The 23,237-nt window shown below is 35.8% G+C and overlaps 1 protein-coding gene across 2 annotated transcripts in view; it reads left to right on the top strand.

Annotated features, from left to right (window-relative positions):
* XPO4 (exportin 4) overlaps positions 1–23,237 on the top strand; it is a 73,582-nt gene that overhangs the window by 46,891 nt on the left and 3,454 nt on the right. For both annotated transcript variants that reach the window (XM_053971732.1, XM_053971733.1), the window contains exons 7-22: positions 165–277; positions 2,682–2,839; positions 3,100–3,274; positions 7,355–7,531; positions 9,399–9,541; positions 9,657–9,802; positions 11,099–11,276; positions 12,613–12,772; positions 14,362–14,531; positions 15,485–15,659; positions 16,765–17,058; positions 17,963–18,143; positions 19,583–19,701; positions 20,607–20,737; positions 21,511–21,628; positions 22,853–22,945. In XM_053971732.1, the coding sequence (XP_053827707.1) occupies positions 165–277; positions 2,682–2,839; positions 3,100–3,274; positions 7,355–7,531; positions 9,399–9,541; positions 9,657–9,802; positions 11,099–11,276; positions 12,613–12,772; positions 14,362–14,531; positions 15,485–15,659; positions 16,765–17,058; positions 17,963–18,143; positions 19,583–19,701; positions 20,607–20,737; positions 21,511–21,628; positions 22,853–22,945 (2,531 nt within the window). The remainder of the gene's footprint in view (positions 1–164; positions 278–2,681; positions 2,840–3,099; positions 3,275–7,354; positions 7,532–9,398; positions 9,542–9,656; positions 9,803–11,098; positions 11,277–12,612; positions 12,773–14,361; positions 14,532–15,484; positions 15,660–16,764; positions 17,059–17,962; positions 18,144–19,582; positions 19,702–20,606; positions 20,738–21,510; positions 21,629–22,852; positions 22,946–23,237) is intronic.

Raw genomic sequence — 23,237 nt, 5'->3', positions numbered from 1 at the left:
TACTTAATACCTTTTATTCCTTGGCCTCATGCATGAATTATGCTGTGTATGTGAAGAGGCTTAAAGTTTGTTTCCATTACATTCTTTCTGAATGGATCCTGTTGTATCTAGGATTTTTTTAAAGCCAAGTAGGAATGTTATTGTTGACCTTGACACCAGATAACTGGGCAGACATTATATAGCTATGTTTGAATCCTCACAAAATGTGATGCTAAAGCCAACAGAATCCTGGCGCGAGACCCTCCTGGACAGCAGAGTTATGGAGCTTTTCTTTACAGTAAGTTTCTTTCTTCAACTTTCATAGCCCAGACCACAGGGAAAGCAGCTCCTTCCTGTTCTAAAACTGTGTTGTTGGACTCTTCCTTTTGCATCAGGTAGGATTGATTCTGTTCACTTCAGCTTGCTTATCTAAGCAGACAGTAGTATTGTCTTTTTCCTAGGCTACTGAATTTGTATTTTGCCTATTAATTGCTTTAAATTGATGACCACTAGCAACAGAAAAAAGTTTATAGTTATCTCAATATGTTTTATACATTTAATGCTTCTGGACGTGTATTCATCAGATAAAAGCAAGTACGATGAGCAGTAGTAGAGTAGTGAATCTTTCAGATAAGGTGTAACGGCTCTCAGAAAATATCAAATGTGCAGTGTGTGTTTGCTGATATTAAAGCATTTGTTCAACAGAGCAGCTGAAAATAAGTGATGTAGTTGCAGTTTTCTAGCTACTTGCAGCATATAGAATTCTACATCTCTTGTCTCAGCACAAAGGAAATCCACAAAAGTTAAAGTAGAAGAAGTTAGAAAGAATAAGGAAGAGGTAGTGTTGGGAGATGGAAATGTAGTACTCAATTTCTGTAATGTAAAAGCCCCACAATGTTAAAAATTGATAGAATTATGTTGTTCTGTTTTTACAACTGTTGGGAAAAGTTTGTAATCATCGCTCAGCTAGGACTTACTGCAGCAGCAACGTATATTGGCTTATAAATTCATTTGCTATGCAATTTGACTTAGGTTACGTCTCTTGGGATCTGAGAATTCAGCATTCTCAGGCTTTTTTTCATTTTTGCAAAGCAGACAAATGTGCTCAAAACTTGGACAAAGTTGTTATATGACAATGTAAATGTAACTCTCCAGTGGTGTTTGACAGTATGTGTTTGGATACATGTCCTTACTTGATAGGATTTTCGATAATTTTTTTTTTTTTTTTTTTACTGCAAGTTTATCCAGCAGTTTTGAAAAGGTGAAAAAAAAAGCACTGGCAGAACTCTCACCAGCTACACACAATCTGAACAGCTGTCTAGACTATCCAGACAGTTGCTACTGTCAGCTGTGAACCTCCACATGCAAATAACTTTTTGGCTTACATGTTAACCCTTCTTCTATGTTTAATAGTATGAAGTTGTCAGAGTTGCATATCTGTTTCCATTATTGGCTTACAATTACTTATTTGTGATTTTAAGAAAATGTAATAATAAGCAGATTTGCATTTTACTTAATAGTAACCAAGTCTTGCCTGTATTTTATTATTTTTGAATGAATGCTAGCCAGGGCAGTATGCTGTCAGTTCTGGTTTTAGATTCCTGATTTGCAGTGGTTGAGGCTTGCAGTAGTAGTTTGCTGTTTGAGGTAATGTAAGTAAATTGTAGTAATTTTTATTCATTTATCTGATCTGAGAAATTTTAATAACCTTGCAAAAGTTGGCAGGATTGCTGTATTAGAGCGAGAGCCTTCACTTCTAATCTCAGCCTCATGTGGGACGTATGTTAGGAAGGGTATTTCTGTTGCAGGGTTTATTTCTCCTGCTAGTTTGATCTTTCATGGATTAACTGCAGCTAATCCAACTAGTTATGAGTTGGGTGAACTTGTAACTATAACACCACAGAAAAGTGGTTAGTGTTTTAACTGTACTTTTTGGTGTAATATTACTGAAATAATTTAGCTAAATTTCACTTCTGTGTGAAAAAGCGACTCTATATTTTTTTATTTATTCAAGAAATCTTCTGTGAATAAATAGGCACGAGCCTAAAAATTCTTTGAATCTGTACCTGACTGATTAAAATAAGTATGTGAGAACATGTTTACTGAAGTAGTAAGATTCAAATCTAGAAAGTCTCAACAACAGAAATAATGACATAACAGTTTGTACAAATGCAGGAAGATTACTGTTGGCCTTGTATAATATAAGGGTGTTGCCAAGGAAGTGATGCATTCATTTTTGTATATGTCTTCAGTGTTTACCTCTGCTAAAGAAGCATCTATATAATCTTGATTGAACTTGTTGACTAACTTTAGCAAGACTCTATAGCCTAGGCATAGTTAGCATAATAGAGATGACTGTCATTATTGCTGTTTTTAGAAGGAGCAGCATGTCTGACTGGCTGGCATCTGTTTCTCTCTTTAAGACATAACATTCAATAGACACAGTTCAATTTTCAACATGTAGGTGAGCCTTAACTAAATGTTAGTTTCAATGAGTTAATTCAAGGCTTGAGATTGTGTGAGCTGAGTCACAATCTTGATGTTTGCCATGGTTTAGGGAGTTGCAGAATCCCTTGTATTTCAGACTGAGTGGAAGTTATAGTAAGCTTTTTTTGGTGTGTGCTCTTTTGGATTGAGAGCCATGTGACTGTTGTAAGAACACCCTGTTTTCATGTATTATTAACTACCTCACTTCCTGAAAGGTACATCGAAAAATCAGAGAAGATACAGATATGGCCCAAGATTCATTACAGTGCCTGGCACAGCTGGCGTCTTTGCATGGGCCAGTCTTTCCTGATGAAGGTTCACAAGTTGATTACCTGGCACACTTCATTGAGGGATTACTGAATACTATCAATGGGTATGTATGCCTGCTGTCTAAATTTAGATGGCATCTTTTAATCTTTAGTTTGGACTGTAGCATATCTGTGTGGAGAAGTGGTATGGCTTGCTTATTTCTGGATGTAATTTGTGCTTACTGTTTGATTGCTTAAATTGAGAAAGGGCAGATTAAAGTAGGTGGTGCTTGTAATGAAATAGATTTATTGAAAATGTATCAATGAAACCAATTCCCTTTTAGCAATTTTCTTAATGGCAAAAAACTGCTATTTCTATCTATAGAATTGAAATAGAAGACTCTGAAGCAGTGGGAATTTCCAGTATTATCAGCAATCTGATAACTGTATTTCCTCGCAATATTTTAACGGCCATTCCAAATGAACTTTTCTCTTCATTTGTTAACTGCCTCGCACACCTCACCTGTTCGTTTGGAAGAAGTGCTGCCTTGGAAGAAGTGGTAAGTAGCTGCTCTAAAAAAAGTGGGTAGCCTTTTTTACTTCTATTTGCGGTAAGCATAAGTGACATGAGAATTTGGCTATTTTGTTAATAACTGTTGTGAATTCAGTGGTTTTGTCCTAGATATTTCTGAAATCACATACAAGAGGATTTTCTTTTTATTTCACGCAGTGTAATGAACATAATTACACAGTGTGCATCTTTCAGACTTCGTTTTGATTTAAAATCAATCTTAATTTTTTAAGTGAACTGATTAATTTAAAATATTAAAGTCTAAAAGTATTGCTGACTTGCTGTTGTAGATAATGAACAAGCTGCAGTCCTGAAAGTCTAAAATGATTACATGAACATATAGACAGACTGAAACTTAACTGCTGCCTAGAGTTCTGAGTCGGGAGTTCAAGTGAGTGTAGCCGTTAAGATGTTGTTAACGTCATACATCTAAGCTGTTCAGATCATACCTTCATTGCTGACACAGTTCAAATGCTAATTGTGCGTGCAAATCTAGCACAGGAATTAAGAGGATTCTTTTCTTTCAAACTTTTGTTGTAACATTAAAGAACAGTTGGCATCACCCAAGTGTTCTGCACCAAAAAGTTACATTAAAAGTAAAAACTACCAAGGACACATAGTTTAAGGAAAATAATGTAAGAATTAAGGTGAATAATCTTGCACTTCAGCTATTTATGTACAGTGGCTATAGATTTAAAATGAGACTATCAAGATACTAACCAAGATTTACCCACTATCATGAGAAAGGATGATTTTCTTTGTTTTGGCAGTTTGGTGCAGTGACAGAGTGAGTTTGAAAATAATTATAGACTATTTAGTTACAAAGTTGATGGATGTGTTTCTTTGTCAGAAAGCACAGGTGTATTAATTAGCATTCATTGCAGAACATTAGAGCATGTCTTTGCAAGGTTAAAATGTATTATATTTGGCCCAGTGCTCACTTAAACTTTTTTTTTTTTCATGTCTTAATCAAAAAATCGGTGGTTAAATTTAGAATCTAAAATAAAGCTCCTTTGCAAACTTCACTAGTCAAAATTTGTGGGCTTTTGAGATTTTCTAGTAGAACATTGAATACTTATTCTGGTGTTCACCAGTACATTTAGAAATGCTCCTGAAGCCTTTGTAAGATTCATCAAAAACCTAGACAGCTATCATTTAAATTCAGAGGAACTGAAGGGATGTTGTTTCCTCAGTTAGCACCTTGTTACTTTGAGAACTAGAGTACGCAAGCATGTTTAATGAAAATAGTGTGCAGCATGATGCCATTTAAAACAGTCTCTCAGCAAGAGCTTACACTAGCTTGTGCTACTGTCTGGTGCAACGATACTGTGTGCTGTGCCTATAGAAGTACTACTTTGCATCCCTGAAAACAATCTTTTGGCTTAGGCATGTCCTGGCCATGGCTAATGTGTTCCCCAAGTTTCTTTTAGAATGCATGCAGTGATACTTTCCGTCAGCTCATGTGCTGTCTGTAGTTAAAAGCTTTCTGACAGATAAAATACCGTGCATGTTGGGCTCAGTAGAATCCTCAGATAATATTCCTGGAGCTTTTCAGAAATAAGAAATGCAGCAGAATGCAAGCAGGTGTACTTTTTAGGCTTTGCTGGTTGGTAAAAGTGTTTTCCCCATATTTCTGCTACGTCATATGCCAGCAGAACACACCATGTGAACGTGGCAGAAACCCCATCAAGCACAAGGAATATACTTAGCTGAAGACCTGCTATAAAAACTGTCAAAATATGGAGATCCTGAATCAAAATCTGCAAACCACTTCAAAGCATCTAATACTGATTTTCAACCATAGGGAAAACTCCACAATCCAAACATCATGTTTGAATGCTGTTTCACATTAACCTGCTAGTTTGAGCTGGGGAGATCAGCTGAAGGAAGTTGAAACATTTACCTGAACCACCTACACTGGTGGAGGGAGGGCAGTAAGCTTCAGCAGTGCTGAAGTTTATGGGGCAAGGTGGACCAGTAATCTCTTCCTTTAATGGCACTGCGTGTGAGAGAGGATGCTCCTCCACAGCTATGCTCTGCCTTGCTCAACACTTAATGCTTATGCAGAAGTAGAATCAAATAGTCCACCTGAATTAGTGAAAAGTATGAACAGGATGTTGGGTGAAAAGTCCAATAAAAATGACCTCAAAGACTTCTTTTTCTTAAAACAAATATTAATGTACTGTTCCTGTTTCATGATATTTTTTCAAATATCATGTAATAGCAGAGATCATTCTGAATTTGGTCCTCTCTGCTGTACTTCAAGTCTTTGCAGCTTGTTGCTGCTTGACAAACTTTCAGAGTGTTCCTTCTTCAAAGGGTTAGCAAACTAGGAAAGAGGAAGGACCGAATTTCTTTTTTTTTTTCATGGAGAGGAAATTAAGAGGAATTAAGCATCTTTGCTTTACATTTACTGGGTTTGTCTTGCTTCTCCTGAAGATCTGAGTTTTGATCCATCAGAATGATTCAGCTCCCATTCTACAACATGGCACTTTGCCTGTATGACATCTTTGGTAGCCCAGCAGTAGATCATCTGAAACAAGGATTGGGATGTTTTAGTAAGGTTTCTTTGGGACCAGATTGCTTCAATATGGATAAAATCTTTCTACTGTTTGGGCATTTATTTTATGGAGGCACTTATTAGTCCTAGATTTGTTATGAGACTGTCTCTAAGTGTTGAAATAATTTTTCTTCATGGCATTAAATTTTTTAATTACCTTTTCAAATAAATGAATTGACTATATTTGAAGGTATTTTGTTCTTCATTAAAATATGTCTATTTGTTTATGCTCTTAATTATTAAAAATTTAAAATCATATGTGTAAGTTATAGATGTAAATATATTACATACATGTCAAATTACTTCAGGACTGAATGACTGCCAATAAATTCATGTGTCTTTAGCTAAGATTTAAAAAGACATGTTTGGTGTCCTTCCTAAATTTATGACTTGTGTTAGTGTTGAATACAATTTTGCCTCTCTCCTTGTCACCTTCAGGTTTTGTTTTCACAATTGCGTCAGTATGTCCCATATTTTAACTGCTGGAAATATGACAACTTTGCAGTTACAAAAGGATGCTGTGAAGCTATCTTGGAATACTTCCAATGTGATATCAGTTTTTCCTCTTAATCAGTCATCCAGCTAGTGTTTTCTTTCCCTTGCCTGTTCATCCAGCCGTGTTTGTATCTTCACTGGAAGTCAGGAATTCTTGTGTCTGGAGCATGATTAAGACCTTAATAGCTCTTTATTTCATAATTGAACCATTTTACTAGCCTTTGCTATCTCAGGGTAACTTCTGTGAGCCATCCTGTTGGCTAAAACTTAAGAAGACAACATCTTAGTAGGATGTTTATCTGTACAGTCACACTGAAGTTTTTGGAAGTTGGATGTATTTGCAAACATTCAATTTTTGCATCAAAACAAAAAATCGAGAGTTACATTAAAAATACTTTTAAAAATAAATGGCCACATTGCTTTTTGGATTCTTTCGTTTGCCTGCAACTCTGGACTTTGTTTTTGAGAGAAGTTATTTCCTTTGGTAACTTATGTACTATGTAAAAGCACATGAATAATTAAAAAGAAGAAGCATCATTTGAAATGTACTCAGTAATGAAAACTTCAGGTTTATTCTGTTCTAATTCATTGGGTTTTGGTTTCTTCATAGAATGAGAAGTTGGGATTCATCATCAAAATTGGCTACCTGTAATAACATTTCTTGAACACTTGTAATCTTGCAGTGATTTCATCTGGAATCATTGTTTTTTCTTTCTCTGTATTTCAGAGATACTGGAATACCTATAAATCTATATGCAACATCAGATGAAGAGAACTAGCTAAACACATTGACAGGTTTTTAAAGCCTATCAGGCATGAAAGCTGCAGTGACCTTTTTGATGCATTGCTTCAGTTCATTCTGATATTTTCTTAGCTATCCTTAGATCCTGGTTTCTTTGTTTGTTTCAACAGTAGAAGAACATCTGTAAAATAATGATAAATATAGGTATGTTCTTCTGTTTTAGCTTAGTAAAATCTTATTACTATTTGTTTTTTTTTTTTCATCTCTTACAGCTTGACAAAGATGACATGGTATATATGGAGGCATATGATAAGTTACTGGAATCTTGGCTTACTTTGGTCCAAGATGACAAACATTTCCATAAAGGTTTCTTTACCCAACATGCTGTTCAAGTCTTTAATTCCTACATTCAGTGCCATCTAGCTGCTCCTGATGGCACAAGGAATTTGGTAAGCCTTCATTGTAGTAGTTTTGGATGATAACATACAGTAACTGGCCCATGTCTTTTGGTGTCTGTATATTATGTAGCTCAAGGCAGCTAGTGTAGAATTGCCATTTATGACTTAGAAAATCCTCTCATTTCATTCCATTTGGAAATGCAAAAAAAAAAAAAAATGCTGAACTTGGTACTCAGTTGTGATTTCCCAGTCCATTTCCCTCATTCTGGAGGGAAACTAAAGGAATGTAAAGTTGGAAACTCAGATCAGTGTGTATCTTGTTCTTTCCACGGATACAGTGACTAAAGTTTTGACCTTCCTTCTGGATTAGAATTTTAGTTAAAAGTCTCAGTGAAATTGGGGACCTTTTTTATGATTGTTGCCTCCCATGCACTGTCTTCAAAATATAACTGACATGCATAAATATCTGAAAAAATATAGACTGACTGTACTCAAAGTAGAAGAAACTTGGAATATCATGTGGTCTTTTTGGATAAAATAAATTCCCAGTTGAGTTTTTGAACAGTTGACTGTCTAGAGAAAATTTACAAGTACATCAAATATCTCTTGAACCATTGAAAAAGAAAGATGATTTGTCTATTTGCCAGGAATCTGGATCTTACTAAAATAAATTCTTATACAGACAGTTGGATGTAGATGTTGGATGAGTTAGTTATTGCACAGATTCAATTCAATAACTGTATAAAATCTCTCTGTAATTTGATGCTGTGCAAAGATCTCAGAGATACCCCATTCTGAAAAGCACTATGTAAAACATAATTCTACTATCTCAATATGTAACAGATGGTAATAACAGTGCCAAAACTGAGAGAAATATTTCACAAGAGAGCTTTGGATTCATATCAGGCGGTCTTGACATAACTTGTATTCACAGGTTGATTCATGTCATTCTATGAGATAAGTCATTTATCCCATGGGTAACCTTTAAAAGCCACAGCTGGCATTTTAGAATGCTTCTTGTTCTATATCAAAGCGGTAACAGGAACTTTCAGTCTCTGCTTTGAGAACAGAGGCTCACCCTTCAATAAACAGCTGCAACTTTGAAGTTGCCAAAAGAGAAGGATTTGCTGGGTTACATAAAGAAAAGATGAGTTAAAAGCACTTTGCATAAAGAATTGTGTGTGGATTCAGTTTTCCAGGGCTTCTATAGAAACAAACCAGACTGATGGCTTTCTCCGCCTCCTGTATTTTACTTTGTTACTTGCATAAATTTTATGATTAATAGATAAGAAATAAACACTTTTAATGTTTATACTTGGTTTCTGCATATCATGGTTCATCTCTTCAAGGAATAAGATCTGATTATAATTTAAATAGTTTTATAATGCAAGCAAGAGAAGCTTTGAGAAATTGAACAGTGCAACTCCTGCATCAGCAAGAAATAAAACTGAGATCATCAAGATTATTAGTCTGCTGTTTTCTGAGTTTATAGCATTTACTTTTAATGTACTTTTTAAAATTCTAGTGGTACTTTTAAAACTACTATTTCCCCTCAAACGATAGGTTAAGGAAAATCTTTAATGAAAGGTCTAATATTAATTTCATCATGAAAAATACTGCCTATTACATGATTTATGTAAGATCTCAGACAATTGAGAACTACTGAAATGTTAGCAAATGAACTGAAAGTAGTGGCATTTTGGTAATGAGCTTGTGAAATGCTGATTTTAAAACAATATGAACCCATATTGTTGGCTCTGTTTAACTCTTCTTTGTCTAATTTAGTACAAGTCTGTTGTTGATAAATGCAAATTATCATGCAAGAAAGAGCCAAAATAATGCAGAAAATTGTGGTGACAATGAATTTAACATGTATGACCCTAACTGGTCGCTCCTGATTTTGTTGAAATAACCAAAGACTGCCAATGGTGTGGCCTCTCGGGAAGAAGAAGAAATAAGTGAGCTGCAGGAAGATGACAGAGACCAGTTCTGTGACCAGTTGGCCAGCGTAGGCATGCTGGGGAGGATTGCTGCAGAACATTGCATACCACTTCTCACAAGGTAAGTACAAAAAAAATAGTCATGAATGCAAAGCAATAAAGCAGTCACATAGGAAAAGCCTAGCTTTGCCAAGACAGTTTAAAAATAGTGAAGCTACTTTGTTATTTGTTCACAGTTTGTTAGAAGACCGAGTGACAAGGCTCCATGGACAGTTGCAAAGGCATCAGCAGCAGTTACTTGCCTCACCAGCATCAGGTTCAATTGACAATAAAGTGCTTGACGACCTGTATGAGGATATTCATTGGCTTATTTTAGTCACAGGTTAGTGAACAGCTTTAAATAGTACTTATTCTGGTAGTTTTGTTGCAGCTGGAACACCTCAAGAAAAAAAAAAAAAAATCCCTGTATATCAACTACTCTTGATTGACTATACATTTTATCCCTTACAATGATTTCATCTTATATACAGGACTTGCAAAGTCCTTGTCTTACTATCATCTGCCTTGAGTAACAGGAATATTATCTCTAATGATTGCCTCATGTAAAGGTTCCATCAATGTCCATTGGAAATTCCTGCAACTAATTTTGTTATAGATTTTTTGAGTTGTGTTATCAGTCAACCTAGTCAAGAAATTAGTCTGTTCATGGTATCAGTGGCTGGGTGCACATGACTTCATAAGGGAACCAACATGAGATTAGAGTAATGGTGACAGAGAACCAAGTAAGTTCTAGACTTTCTCAGTGCTGATGATCCATGACCTGCTATTTTGTTATGTTTTGGGGAATTTAGAGCCATTTTGCTCTAAATTTAGAGCCTCTTGAATTTAGAGCCTCTTGGGTTTAGATGGTGATATTTTACTTAAGTTTGCAAACCTAGTAACAACTAAGTCTACTTTGCTTGGAGAAGTGTATAATGTATGAAATATTTGTGGGACTTTTTTGAAGATCTGTTTTTTAAGTTGCTCTCAGATGTTGACATGAATGTGCTTATAATATTTTTGTAACACTGAGATGGAGTTTGTAGCTCACAGATGGTTATGAGGTCAGATATCAAAAACCACAACTAAAGCTGGAATTAATATTATCTAGACACCAGAGTATTGTATCAAAACCCATGCTTCAACTGATCTGCAGTTGCTAGGCAAGGAAAACTGTATTACAGCACATGTACTTGAGGTCTGGAAGACTGACAGATTTGAGATGTTAGCAAAACAGAAGTCCCAAATGATATGGACTCAGCACAGAAGCTGTAAAACAAGGTTTTTTTACCACATAGAGGAAGAAAAAAATGACAACAAAATGTTGCTTTGTCCCTCCCCCAGGTAGATGAATTGAGTGTAGCACTTTTACATGAAGCAAAACTTGTATTTTTTTAAATTGGTTTTTACATTGGTGGTTTCTTTTTCCAGTCTTGGTTTCTTGTCACTTTAGTTTTTTTCCTACTGAATGGCTTTAAGGATTCTAATTAATTTGTATGCATTTAAGCAGTGTTAGGGTCTGTACGAACATTTGATTCTGGTGGGATATCTGCAGTTAAGTCTATGGATTCCTTAATCAGAAAGCCATAAGTTAACCTAGGGTAGAAAGTTGTGATCACTCTTTCTTTTTTAATGTAAGGCTACCTCTTGGCTAATGATACTCAGGGAGAGACTCCGCTAATACCTCCAGAAGTAATGGAATATTCCATTAAACATTCAGCTGAGGTTGACATCAATACAACACTTCAGATTCTGGGATCTCCAGGAGAAAAGGCCTCTTCCATCCCAGGGTACAACAGAACTGACTCTGTAATTAGGTAAGGATGCATCTTGTACTATTAAGTGTATTAAATGTTTTTTCAGAGAAGGAAAAAAACTCTAGAATGTGAGTAGACTTTTGTGAATGTGAAAAGTAAGCAGTATGTAAATACTGGATGTTGAAAAATGAAAGATGGACCTGATAGTCTTTACAGACATCATAAGCCAAAGTTTTGGGAATATACAGAAATGTTTTTTGTATTTCTACTGAAAACCCATCTTTGATCTATTTTTTACAGAAAATCCTTAAAACTACTGAAATAAAAGAAGTTGGCAGATCTATATCTTTAGATAATTTATACTCTAAAATTAATTCAGCACATATACAGCTTAAGCAAATGCTTTCCAGAACATCAGTGAGCTTCTCTACTTGGAATATGGGTTACTGCCCAAGCTTGGCAGTAGCAGCAAAATTGATCCTCAGAGCTTGAGGACTTGTTGTCAGTTATGTACAGACATCGCTGTCAGCCTATAAAAGAAGCAGGAGAGAGTTCCCTTCTCTTTTTGCAAGAAGGCTGATGCTCACAAAGGAGTCCTCAGTTTGAATCCTCGCACTTCAGAAGATTGCATTCCACTCTTAGTTGACATGGAAGAGTCTTCACCTAAGATTAGTTGTTGCATTCTTTAAATGTCTTCTTCTGGGAAGAAGGTAGAAAAAGTGTACCTTCATTAGCAATGATGTATGTGCCTAGTGTTTAGAAAGTTAAATACTGCTCACTTATACTATTGGCCACTTCAAGAACTGGCCACCAAACAGGATTACTTGATGCAGTGTCTCAGCAGTGGGAATAAAAGCAGATGAAAATAAGGAGAGAGTTGAGGCCCTTTGGCAATAATTCTGAAATATCTTCAAGAAATAAGCCACTGTTAGCTCCTAAATTTCTTATGCACAACCACATTCTTATAAAATTCAATTGATGTACTATAGGAGTAGTATTTAATGCAGTTTTATGAAGTGATTGTATTCATGTGATCACCTTGTGATTTACTATTTCAGACTATTTCCCAGCAGTAATGAACAAGAGAAAACTAACTGGTCATTTCTGTATTTGTTTTTTTGGTATGTGTCACACTGCAAACGCTGCACAATTAGAACCCTTTATTAAACTTCGTGGTGCAAGGAACTTTTGAAGAATATTTGCTCTATTCTCTCTCTCTCTTACTGTGCATTTCAAAAACAATAAATTCAGGTGCTTTTTACTTGATTAGAGTTGAAATGCTTTGTATAATCCGGATCCTTCTGTCATATTTTGTGAAAAATGAAAGTGGTTTTGGTAGTTGCATTGCTTCTCCCAAAACTGCTCTGAGCATCCTCATTGTATTTTAAATCTGCAGGTTGTTATCTGCTATTTTAAGAGTGTCAGAAGTAGAATCCAGAGCAATAAGGGCAAATCTCACACACCTCCTGAGCCCCCAGATGGGCAAAGATATTGTATGGTTCCTCAAGCGCTGGGCAAAGACTTACCTCCTAGTAGATGAAAAGTTGTATGATCAGGTAAGGATATAACTTTTATGAATTTACTTGTGAGTATTAGCAATAATATTATCCTGTGAATGTAGATGTCAGTGTAGCTATTTAAAAGTGCAATGCTTAAGTATTTTTAATATTATATGGGTTGTGATTTATTTTGGAATTTGTTTGAAATTTGAAATTTGATGTTTTCTTCCATTTGCTAATTAGAAATTTAAGTTTTTAGGGGACTCTTGTACATTTTGCTGTGAATGTGATTTTTTTTTGGGTAGCCATTGCCATATCAGAATAATATAGTGCTCCTGGGCTCATAGTGAGTGAAACTCACTGACTGCAGTGATGTTATAAATCATGACTGTCCATCAGATTTTACATTTTATCTCTAATACAGTGATTGCTTTTGATCGTGATTCTGAGTTAGATACCTAATACCGTGACAAGGTAGTATACATTAGCTAATGTCATGCTACTTTCTCTCCTCATTCTCATTGTAAATATCATGATTTCAACAGTGTGTTCTTTGTAAAGAGCAACTTCTTACCGTGCTTGGACAGCACTAATCATGATTAGAACTTGATCCTGATTTTGCTTATCAGACTAACTAATCCAGCTAGCTCACAGAGGTCACCCATCCTGAGGAGGTCCTGTTGGCTCTAATTTTTGAGAAGTCTCCTCCTCCCCTTTATTTCCACTATTGAAGCAACTAAGAATACTAACGCTTCAGGGGGCCTCTCCTTAACAATAATAGGTATCACACAGACTTGTAAATATTTGGAGTCATATTATTCAGCTTATACATATAGCACAGCTAAGAATTCATAAAGGTACCAGTTGGGCAAGGATTTGAGGTCATGTTAAAAGGAGATCCATGTGAAAAACAATGTGAAGAAACAAAACGAAGTGTCTAGGAAATGCACACGTTTAGTTTGTGTTGACATGTGAAAGTGATTGAAACCTCTATTTAAACCTTATGCTCAGTCATTTATATATCATGAATTCTTAAAGGTAGAAGCGTTAGTGGTGTGCTGACAGGAGGCCCCTGCACAATTACTACAAAGTCTTTGGATTTCACCCTTGAGAAACTTTCTTTAAAGGTGGGAGAACAGGCAATTTCAAGGAAGCATATTTTAATGTGCCAGGACCAGACATGTTTCCTAAAAGTTGTGTAGATTGAAGGAACCATCTGCAGAATGCAGATGCAGAAAAATTGAAGTAAAAATTAATTTTTACAAGATTCTATATAGATCAAGAACTAGTAATAATGTTTACCACTGAATTTGAGGAATTATGTCTTAAATTTATGGAAACACTTTTGGGAGGTGATTTTGGATCTTTCTTTTAATTATTAAAGCTTTTGAACTTTCATTCAGGCCTTAACAGCTAGACAAACTCAAACCTTTTTTGTTTGTTTTAGATGTTGTGCTTAAAATCACAAGATAAATTTGGCAAAGATTTTTCTATTACAGGTATTCTTTGCCTTTGTCTATGTAACATTTATGTAATTTAAGTAGGAAAGAAGTGACAGCCTGAAAAGAATTTGCTGACAATGATTGCCATACACTTTTGGGTTTTGGCTTCTGTAAAACTCACTCATTTTAATGCTTTTCTTATAGATAAGTCTGCCATTTAGTACAGCATTTGGTGCTGATACAGAGGGTTCCCAGTGGATTGTGGGTTACCTTTTAGAAAAAGTGATCAGTAACCTGGCAGTGTGGAGTTCAGAGCAGGACCTTGCAAATGATACTGTACAACTGCTAGTAACATTAGTGGAAAGGAGAGAGCGGTAAGTTGCTATACCTCTGGAAGTCAAAAAGTTCCTTTGCTTCCTTTAAAGTCTTTTGGCCACAGTAATCCAGATATAGGGCACTTCATATTCATGTCTCTGTAAGTCAAATTACTTTAGTAACATACTATAACTGAAAAAAACACCACAAACTTGTCTAACAAGCAGAGGAGTGAGACCTGTATTTGACAAAACATCACCTAAATTTTTATTACTGTTTAGAAGTGCACTCTCCTTCCCTACTTTTGTGTCTCACTCTTAAACAGTGAGAAAGGAAAACTCTACTGGTCTCCACTCTTATTGCAAGGATTTTTGTGTTGCTGTTAATTTTTGTTGATTAGGACTTCATATACTGGCTAAGCCAGTTTGAAATATGTTTTGTAAACCTAAAATTTTTTATTTAATACAGAATTTTGTGGATTCAGTCAAATTTCAGTAAGTTTTCTTTGATATTGGAAACTGTGAAGCAGGAAGTTGTTGAATGCTTTATTTATGTCAATTGACATGCAATTATACACGGAATCATACATTCACAGTCTACGGAAAGACTGTTCTGAAGTATGAGAATTTTAAATGCTTGAGGATTTTTCTTTAAAAAAATTAAACCCCACAGGAACTAGTTTTGGAATAAATTGCTTATTTTATTATGAAATAATGAGACTACGCTTTTAATCCATGCAATATGTCCATTAACTCTTGTGTGTGTATATGTGTAAAACTAAAGCACTTCCCTGCTTTTCTCCTGTATGAATTGATTTATTTTCAGAGTATATACTTTAGAAATCTGAGAGCTGAGGCATTAGTAAGATGAAAATCAAAAGGCAATTTAGCCTCAGAATAAAGGAATAAAAAAAATATAGCAACAAAAAACTTCTGGCAACTGCTAGAAACCTGATGTGCTCTGTTCATACAATTTTGTGAAGTCTTCAATGAATTTTTTTTCCCTCTTTTAGGGCAAACTTAGTTATTCAGTGTGAAAACTGGTGGAATTTAGCTAAACAGTTTGCAAGGCGAAGCCCTCCTCTTCACTATTTGTCTAGTTCTGTGCAGAGAACATTAATGAAAGCTTTAGTTCTAGGAGGTTTTGCTCATATGGATACAGAAACAAAGCAACAATACTGGACAGAGGTAAGCTATTTTGCTTTTGCATATAAGCTAGCAGTGCAACAAGTTAGTTTAGGGAATTTTATAGTGACACAAAATCAATTTGTGTAACATATTTTGATATTTAATACTGATGATTTTTTAAATTATTCTCTCTTTGATGGTCAATACTTGTATCTGTTGTATCTAAATTGTATCTAAAATACCTTAACTCAAAGAGAAACCACTAATAATTAATTGAAGGATTTGTGAAGCAGATAGTAGAGCAATACGTTTGAAAGAGACTATTATGGAAGATTAAAAATTTCCCTTGCACTGGGACATTTCTTCCTTTCATTTTAATTTTATGGTGTTACGATTTATCCTGTTATCACTTAATGATGACAGTAAGTAAAAAGCTGATGTGGAACATAATGAAGAGTCTTGACTAGCTCTTTGTGCCCTGGCACCATTAAAGCTCAGATGTTTAATACCAGAAAGACTGATGCTAGAAAGCAGCTGAAATGGCATCAGGAAGGACCATGTGACTTTGTAAAGCATTGGCCTTCTGATAAAAACATGCTTTTATTGACAGAGCTACAAAATTAGTGATTTAAGGTAAAACTGTAATGTAGTGCAAGTAATTTGGGAAAAAAATTCAACTATTTTTGTGGGTGTTTCTAAATTCAAAATACAGACAGTGACAAAAGTGATTTTGCTATTGAGAATCATAATGTGGCAAAGATTACTGTGAGCATTAATCTTAATGGTTTCATTAACAAGCTTAATGCTTGTTAATGCTGAATTTGAAGGGAATCCCTTAATACTGAATTTGAAGGGAATCAAATACTTTGAGCCAGAGAAAGTCATTGCTATTTGTTTAAACACTACAAAATTACCTAAAATATTTATGGAGGTGCTCGTTTTGACACCTGCCTGCAGGCCATGATGGACAATGAGAAGCACTGCTCACTACCACTTCTGCTTGCATTAATGTGACAGAGAATGACATAACCGAGCCATTAAAAACTGGAAGTGATTGATTCTTGTACTGCCATGCCAAAAGCAATGAGTTTACTAAGTGATCTAAACCTCACATCTCATATAATAGTATGCTTATCTTAATATGACTTTTCTGAAAAAATTCAAGGTTCTTCAGCCACTCCAGCAGCGATTCTTGAATGTGATAAATCAAGAAAACTTTCAGCAGATCTGCCAGGAGGAGGAAGTGAAGCAGGAGATCACTGCTACATTAGAAGCACTCTGTGGCATTGCTGAGGCTACCCAGATTGATAACGTAGCAATTCTCTTCAATTTCCTAATGGACTTCCTTAATAATTGCATTGGATTAATGGAAGTATACAAAAACACACCAGAGACTGTTAATCTCATAATAGAAGTCTTTGTTGAAGTTGCACATAAACAAATTTGTTATCTTGGAGAGGTAAATACAACCAGAAGGGGAAGGAGGGGGCAGAGTGTGTGTGCACATGCTTGTAAATGTAAATGTTTGTAAATGTACATACAGTGCTATTCCTTAAACAAAATAAAATGTAATGATTTTTATAGAGAGAAAGAAAGACTATATGGACACATCTGTTAAGGAATTCCTTTGTTTTAAAACATACACTTGCAAAGACTAAAGCAGGACATTTAGACTGTTTTTTTTTACCCATAAATTTAACCACAGTTCATCACTAGTCTAACTCTATGCATGAGTGGCAGAAGAGGAACAGACTATGTTGTGTACTTTTTTATAATATCAAACTTCTCTGAAGCCTAGTCTAGGAGAATTGCAGCAGTGTTCTATGTTGCAAATACATACCATAGAGACCATGCCTTAGTCCTAGGAAAGGCATTAATAGATGCCAAGAAGTTAACAGTTAAAATTTTGAGTTTGTGCAGTGCACTTGCATCTTTGCACTGTTGGCTGATTTTGTTTTTGCATCTGGAAGAGTTCCTGCTTACTCCATACTGAGTATGCACAGTGTATTGTGGATCCAAACTTCTATAAGTGAAGTGTGTCCCAGGGGACTTTTGTTGCTAATCTGGTTTGTGAGATTAGTGAGATATGTCAGTCTGTCCCAAACCACAACCAAAAGACTTGAGGAATCCAGAAAATTAATGTTTTGCTCTTTCAATCAGTATCACATCAATATATGGCTATAAGTGTTCTTATTGTCTAAGGTGGCTGTTTCATTGATGATTTTGTGTACAGTTGGTACAAAAGTGATCATACACTGAAATTAAAATCTTGAAGTATTGTCTACCAAGTAATGCCATCTTAAAACCACGTGTTTTGCTTTTAGCGTATGGAAGTTTTCTTATTATGTAACATTGTTTTATAGGCCAAAGCCATGAACTTGTATGAGGCCTGCCTAACTCTGCTCCAGGTATATTCCAAGAATAATCTAGGTCGACAACGGATAGATGTTACAGCAGAAGAAGACCAGTACCAGGATCTCCTTCTTATTATGGAGCTTCTCACTAATCTTCTATCAAAGGAATTCATAGATTTCAGTGATACAGGTATTAAGGAATTGGTAATTGATGAACCACATGTTGTTTTCTAAACTGTAAGAACCATTCTGGGGCTTGTATTCAGTCCATGTAAAGTAAAAGCTGAAGTTCAGGCTTGACTAGGTCAGGATATGGAAATTGCTATTTTAAGTAGCAAAGAATAACTTTTCACAATATTCTAACATCTGAAATTATTATTGCTGTCATAAAATAAATTATGGATGTATGAAACAGCTTGAAATCTGAATGTTGCAAGTCTGAATATGTTGTACCAGCAGTTTTATAACAAAAAGCACATAGAGAAGTTGGAGTAGTAAAGTAGCACCAGAGAGCAGATGGGTGGTCTTAGTACAGGATTCAACTTTTGTGAAATATTGAGTCATTAAAATTCCATCATGTGAGGGTTTTCTGTATTCCTCTTTCACAGAACATGCCTTATGGTTTGTGGGTGTAGTTAAGGGTTCCTTCTTGTATCCCAGCCTGTTACTTTCTTACATGTATTTGCCATTTGAAAGTGCAGTTGTTGCAAATTTGCATGGTTCATATCTCACCATGTTCTATATACTTTGCACAGATAACAACCCAGGCAGATTCAGTTTGATACCAAGCATGTTTTGATATTCATGCTTTTCTGAGGTACATACGGAAAGAGAGAATCTTGTACTCTGAAATGCAGGACAACTTTTTTTTTTTTTTTTCATCACGCATGCACAACACAAGTACAGAAGCAGATTTAGACTTTGTCTATTGAATGGACAACCCAGTGCTTTGTAAAGCATTTGCTTTGAGATCTGGATGTTAGTTGTGTGGAAAACATTTACCATGAAACAAAGTAATGTGAATAAAACCTAGATGCAATGCCCAGAGATCAAATCTATTGCGAATTTTCTACATACTGCTGTTGACTCAACGCAGGAATTATAAAAGTAAGGTCATTGCCAGTTGATGGGAAATGTAGGCCTTGACCTGTAACTGGAGAAAACTTGACAACATCCAAACTTTCTCTGTTAGCTCTCCCATTTTTTCCTCCTTCTGTTCATAAAATATATAAAAGCATATGTAAATATATAATATCTATTAAAAGTATAAAAATGCAGTTATATTTTACATACTATGTGTTCATGTGTGCAGGCATGAAGCAGCTATCACTAGTAACAAATGCAGTATTCTGTAATGGAAGGGAGCCCTCAGGATCTGAAGTGTTCTGGTTTAGCATGCCATCTGGTACAAGTGATTATGAAATGCTTAGTCCTAATGAATATAAATATAGAATGATGTGACAGCCTCCACTCACTAAGTTTCTATTTTAGTACAGTGCCTCATGGTTTTGTTTGGAGAGAGGAGACTAGTCCTATTTTTTAAAATGTCTATATTATAAAGAAATGGGATTGTTCCTTCAATATGTTTAATCTTCCTTTTATACAAAATACTTTTTTTCTTTTCTGCAGATGAAGTATTTAGAGGACATGAGCCTGGGCAAGTTACAAATAGGTCTGTATCAGCAGCAGATGTTGTTTTATATGGGGTTAATCTAGTTCTGCCTCTAATGTCACAAGATCTGCTGAAGGTAAGTATATTTTTTACACAGAGTTGCTAGAATATGAAAGCTTTATAGTAATGAATTCCCAGAATTCGTTCCTCTATGCACTCCATAAGCTGAATTTTCTAGACTTCATAAATGTAAATAACTGTTCCATAGTTCTAAATACTCTTTGAAAATAAATACTGTAAGCTGAGAAAATGTATATCTGAAGGTCCTAAACAAAACTTTTCTTCTAAGAGCAAGTCTGTGCAGATCAACAGCCAAACCTGAAATGTGGCTCACGGAGTCCTTTCTCTGATAGTGTCAGAAATGTGGCAAAAAGCATAAATAGTGATATGAGTTAAAAGTAACTATTTATTTCCACAATACAGATGGCTGTTGATCATAGGCATCAGCAGCTTGTCAGTAGAACAGTAACATATGACACAATGGGATGGCAGCATTTCATTGTTGCAGTGTTCATGTTTTACTTCAAAGCAGGGGAAGGCTTCAGGAGGGTGTCTCAGCTGTCCCCTCTCCACATGCCTTCTCATCCAGTAGTGCCTGCTGAGTGCGAGGGCCACGTCCATTTTAGATCAAACCAAGGCCAGGGATCTGCCCTGGGAGCCCTTCGATTGTGCTCCAAATGCTCACGAGGCTTTTACCCCACAGGACTAGATTTGTCTGTGTCTGAAATAAAACTCCTGTAATTTGTATAGAGCAGATATCAGACTGCCACCATCTACTGTTCATCTTTAGGAATCTTCTTTTATTGTACCACAGTGTTTTTTTTATTTATATAAAGTTGTAGCCATTCTAATGACTCAAGTTTCCTACTAAAATTCTTCTCTTCAGTGCAAATCATCAGTATTCTCTCTTTGTACAGTTGAAAATTATGCCAAAATAGTTACGTGATTGAATCTAAAAGTACCATGTTTTTCTTTTGACAGTTTCCATCCCTGTGTAATCAATATTACAAATTAATAACTTTCATATGTGAGATATTCCCTGAGAAAATTCCACAACTTCCAGAGGACCTCTTTAAGAGCCTAATGTACTCATTGGAGTTAGGGATGTCATCGTATCCTTTAAAGCGTTTGGGAATGCTTTTTAAAAATTTAAGTTGCTTTTATAAGGACCTGTTAAAAATATCTTATTTTTTCTTTTTCTATCAATATCTGCATGTATAATTATATATTGGTAATTGACTCTTACTCTGCTCTCTGGGGATTGAGAGTTTTGCTGTAGTGTCCACTGAGATTCCAGCATTAGCTGAATTGCCTCTGACTTGTGAGGCTTGGGTGCAGCCTTTAAGTAGCTTAGCATGTAAGTTTTTTCTGGCAGCCATTCCTGCCTCCTCCATTACTTCATTTCAGAGTGTGTAACTTCATAAGCCTTCAGCTGGTATCCCAAAGCCATTCCTGAATTAGTCTCTCAGCTGGTAATACAAAACATTGCTGTTGTTCTACTGGGCTGGCTCCAGAGCATTTCCTGTCAGGGTGCCAATGGGCTCTCCCTCTCATAATGGGAGTACCATTTTCACTAATCTGTGGCACGTGTCAGAAACAGATGAGCTTGACCATAAGGGACTCTTTCTGAAAATGTTATGTCAGAGAGGGTTATGTTACTTTAGGGCATGTAGCTAATAAAAGAAGATAATAAAGGTGGAATAATTTCCCCCCCCCCCCCTTTTTTTCTAGCATTTTTAAATTAGATTTTTTTAATTAGCAACTTTGTGGTGAAAAGAAACCTTGAAACATATAAGCATTTCAGATATTTTCTTGTGTCACAGCTGGGTAGTTTGACCACAATTTAATCAAAATTTGACTTCAGTTCTTTAACACCCATTATCAGAATGAGCTCAGAGGTTTGCCAGCTCTGTCTGGAGGCTGTAACACCGTTAGCAGAACAGTGTGCAAAAGCACAAGAAACAGATTCAACCCTTTTTCTAGCAACGAGGCACTTTCTTAAGGTAAGGGATCTATGTTTCTTGTTACTTTGTTTTCTTGCATAAAGGTAGCATCCAGAGGCCAAACAGTGATCATATCCAGATTAATCAGGATAATACATATAGTGAGAAACAGCCTGTTACATACAAAAAAAGAAAATAGTGGCAGCTTAAGAAGAAAGAGGGCATGAGGAACTGAAGATATCAGACTAGAGTACAAAAGAGGATGGAGGTGTAGAGGGAACGCATCTATTATAGCCAGTAAACCAAAGACCTAAGCCTCTGAGAATGCAATTTTTGTATCCATGCTCTGCACTCAAGATTGACAGTTTTAGCAGTTACTGGTGAAGCTGTGAACAGAAGGCTTCCAGAATTTTGTGAACTGGAGGCTGGGTAGAGTACTAAAAGAAAAGGCATGAAAGAGCATAGCTGGGAACTAGAAAGGAAACGCTGTCATTCATTCTATGTATCCAATGAATTACGCGTTTTCTTAATTCAGTATCACGTTCAGTACTCTACTTTTAGGACCATTCACTTTAATGAATTTTGGAGTGACCTGCTAGCAACCAGGTTCCTACTAACTGGCAACAAAGTAATTGTGAAATCTGTGTGCTTATCTTCTGATTTTGTATATGTTTCAGTTTTACTTAAGACATCTTTTCTTACCAAACTGACTGGGATTTCTGAGGATTGCTCATTAAATGCTTTCATCAGACAAGCTGAGAGAATGAAAACTTGCATAATTTTGTCTTTATGTATCTTCTAAGTTAGCATAGTTTCATTCCTTATTTCTGAGTTTCCACTTAAAATTATAATAATCCTCTTTACAAATCTGTTCCTTGTTTGACTTTCTGTGAGCTATAGGAATCTCCAAAACTTGAGGAAAGGTTCTGTATTTTATTCTGGAAGAACAAAGGCTTTTTTCATTACTTCTCTGGTATATCTGCAGCTTTTGGAGAAAAATACTAGTGATGTCATGTTTCTCTGAACAATTGATATAAATCAACAACAGGTTCCAGTGCTTTGAGATGTGAATTTATGGTGTTAAGCCAAGACTTGGCTTCTAAAGTTCTGATACCTAAATCCAAAAATAAAAAATGGGGGCAACAAAGCAAACAGCAACCTTGGATGTTTGTAATAAATGTTCATTGTTATTATCAGAAGTGAAGATGAGCTTCAGCAGCAAATGTTGATAAAGTGGAAAGTTAAGTTTACACTTACACAAATACTTATGTTTTGCAATTTCAGATGGTTTTTGATATGCTGGTACTTCAGAAGCACAATACAGAAATGACAACTGCAGCAGGTGAAGCATTCTACACATTAGTGTGTTTGCATCAGGTATGGCATTCAGACACACCCTGAAGTCATTTGTTAAAGGAGAATGATTATTTCTTGTGCACCTGATAAATCATGGAATCATTTGGGTTGAAAGGGGCCATCCTCAGGAGGTCTGCCTGCTTCAGCTGAAGGTCTTTGTATTTGTCCTTGCTGAGTTTCATGACTCTCCTGTCAGCTCACTGCTCCAGCCTGAGTGTCTCTAAATGTCAGTCCTGCCCTTAAATGCACTGGCTGCACTCCCCAGTTTGGTTTCATGCCCAGACTTGAGAAGAGTGTATTTCCTCTTCTCCTC

This window comes from Vidua macroura, chromosome 2 (assembly GCF_024509145.1).
Source record: "Vidua macroura isolate BioBank_ID:100142 chromosome 2, ASM2450914v1, whole genome shotgun sequence".
Classification (NCBI taxonomy): Eukaryota; Metazoa; Chordata; class Aves; order Passeriformes; family Viduidae; genus Vidua; species Vidua macroura.
Note: the sequence above shows the minus strand (reverse complement) of the source record. Positions and strands in the feature narration are given on the sequence as shown.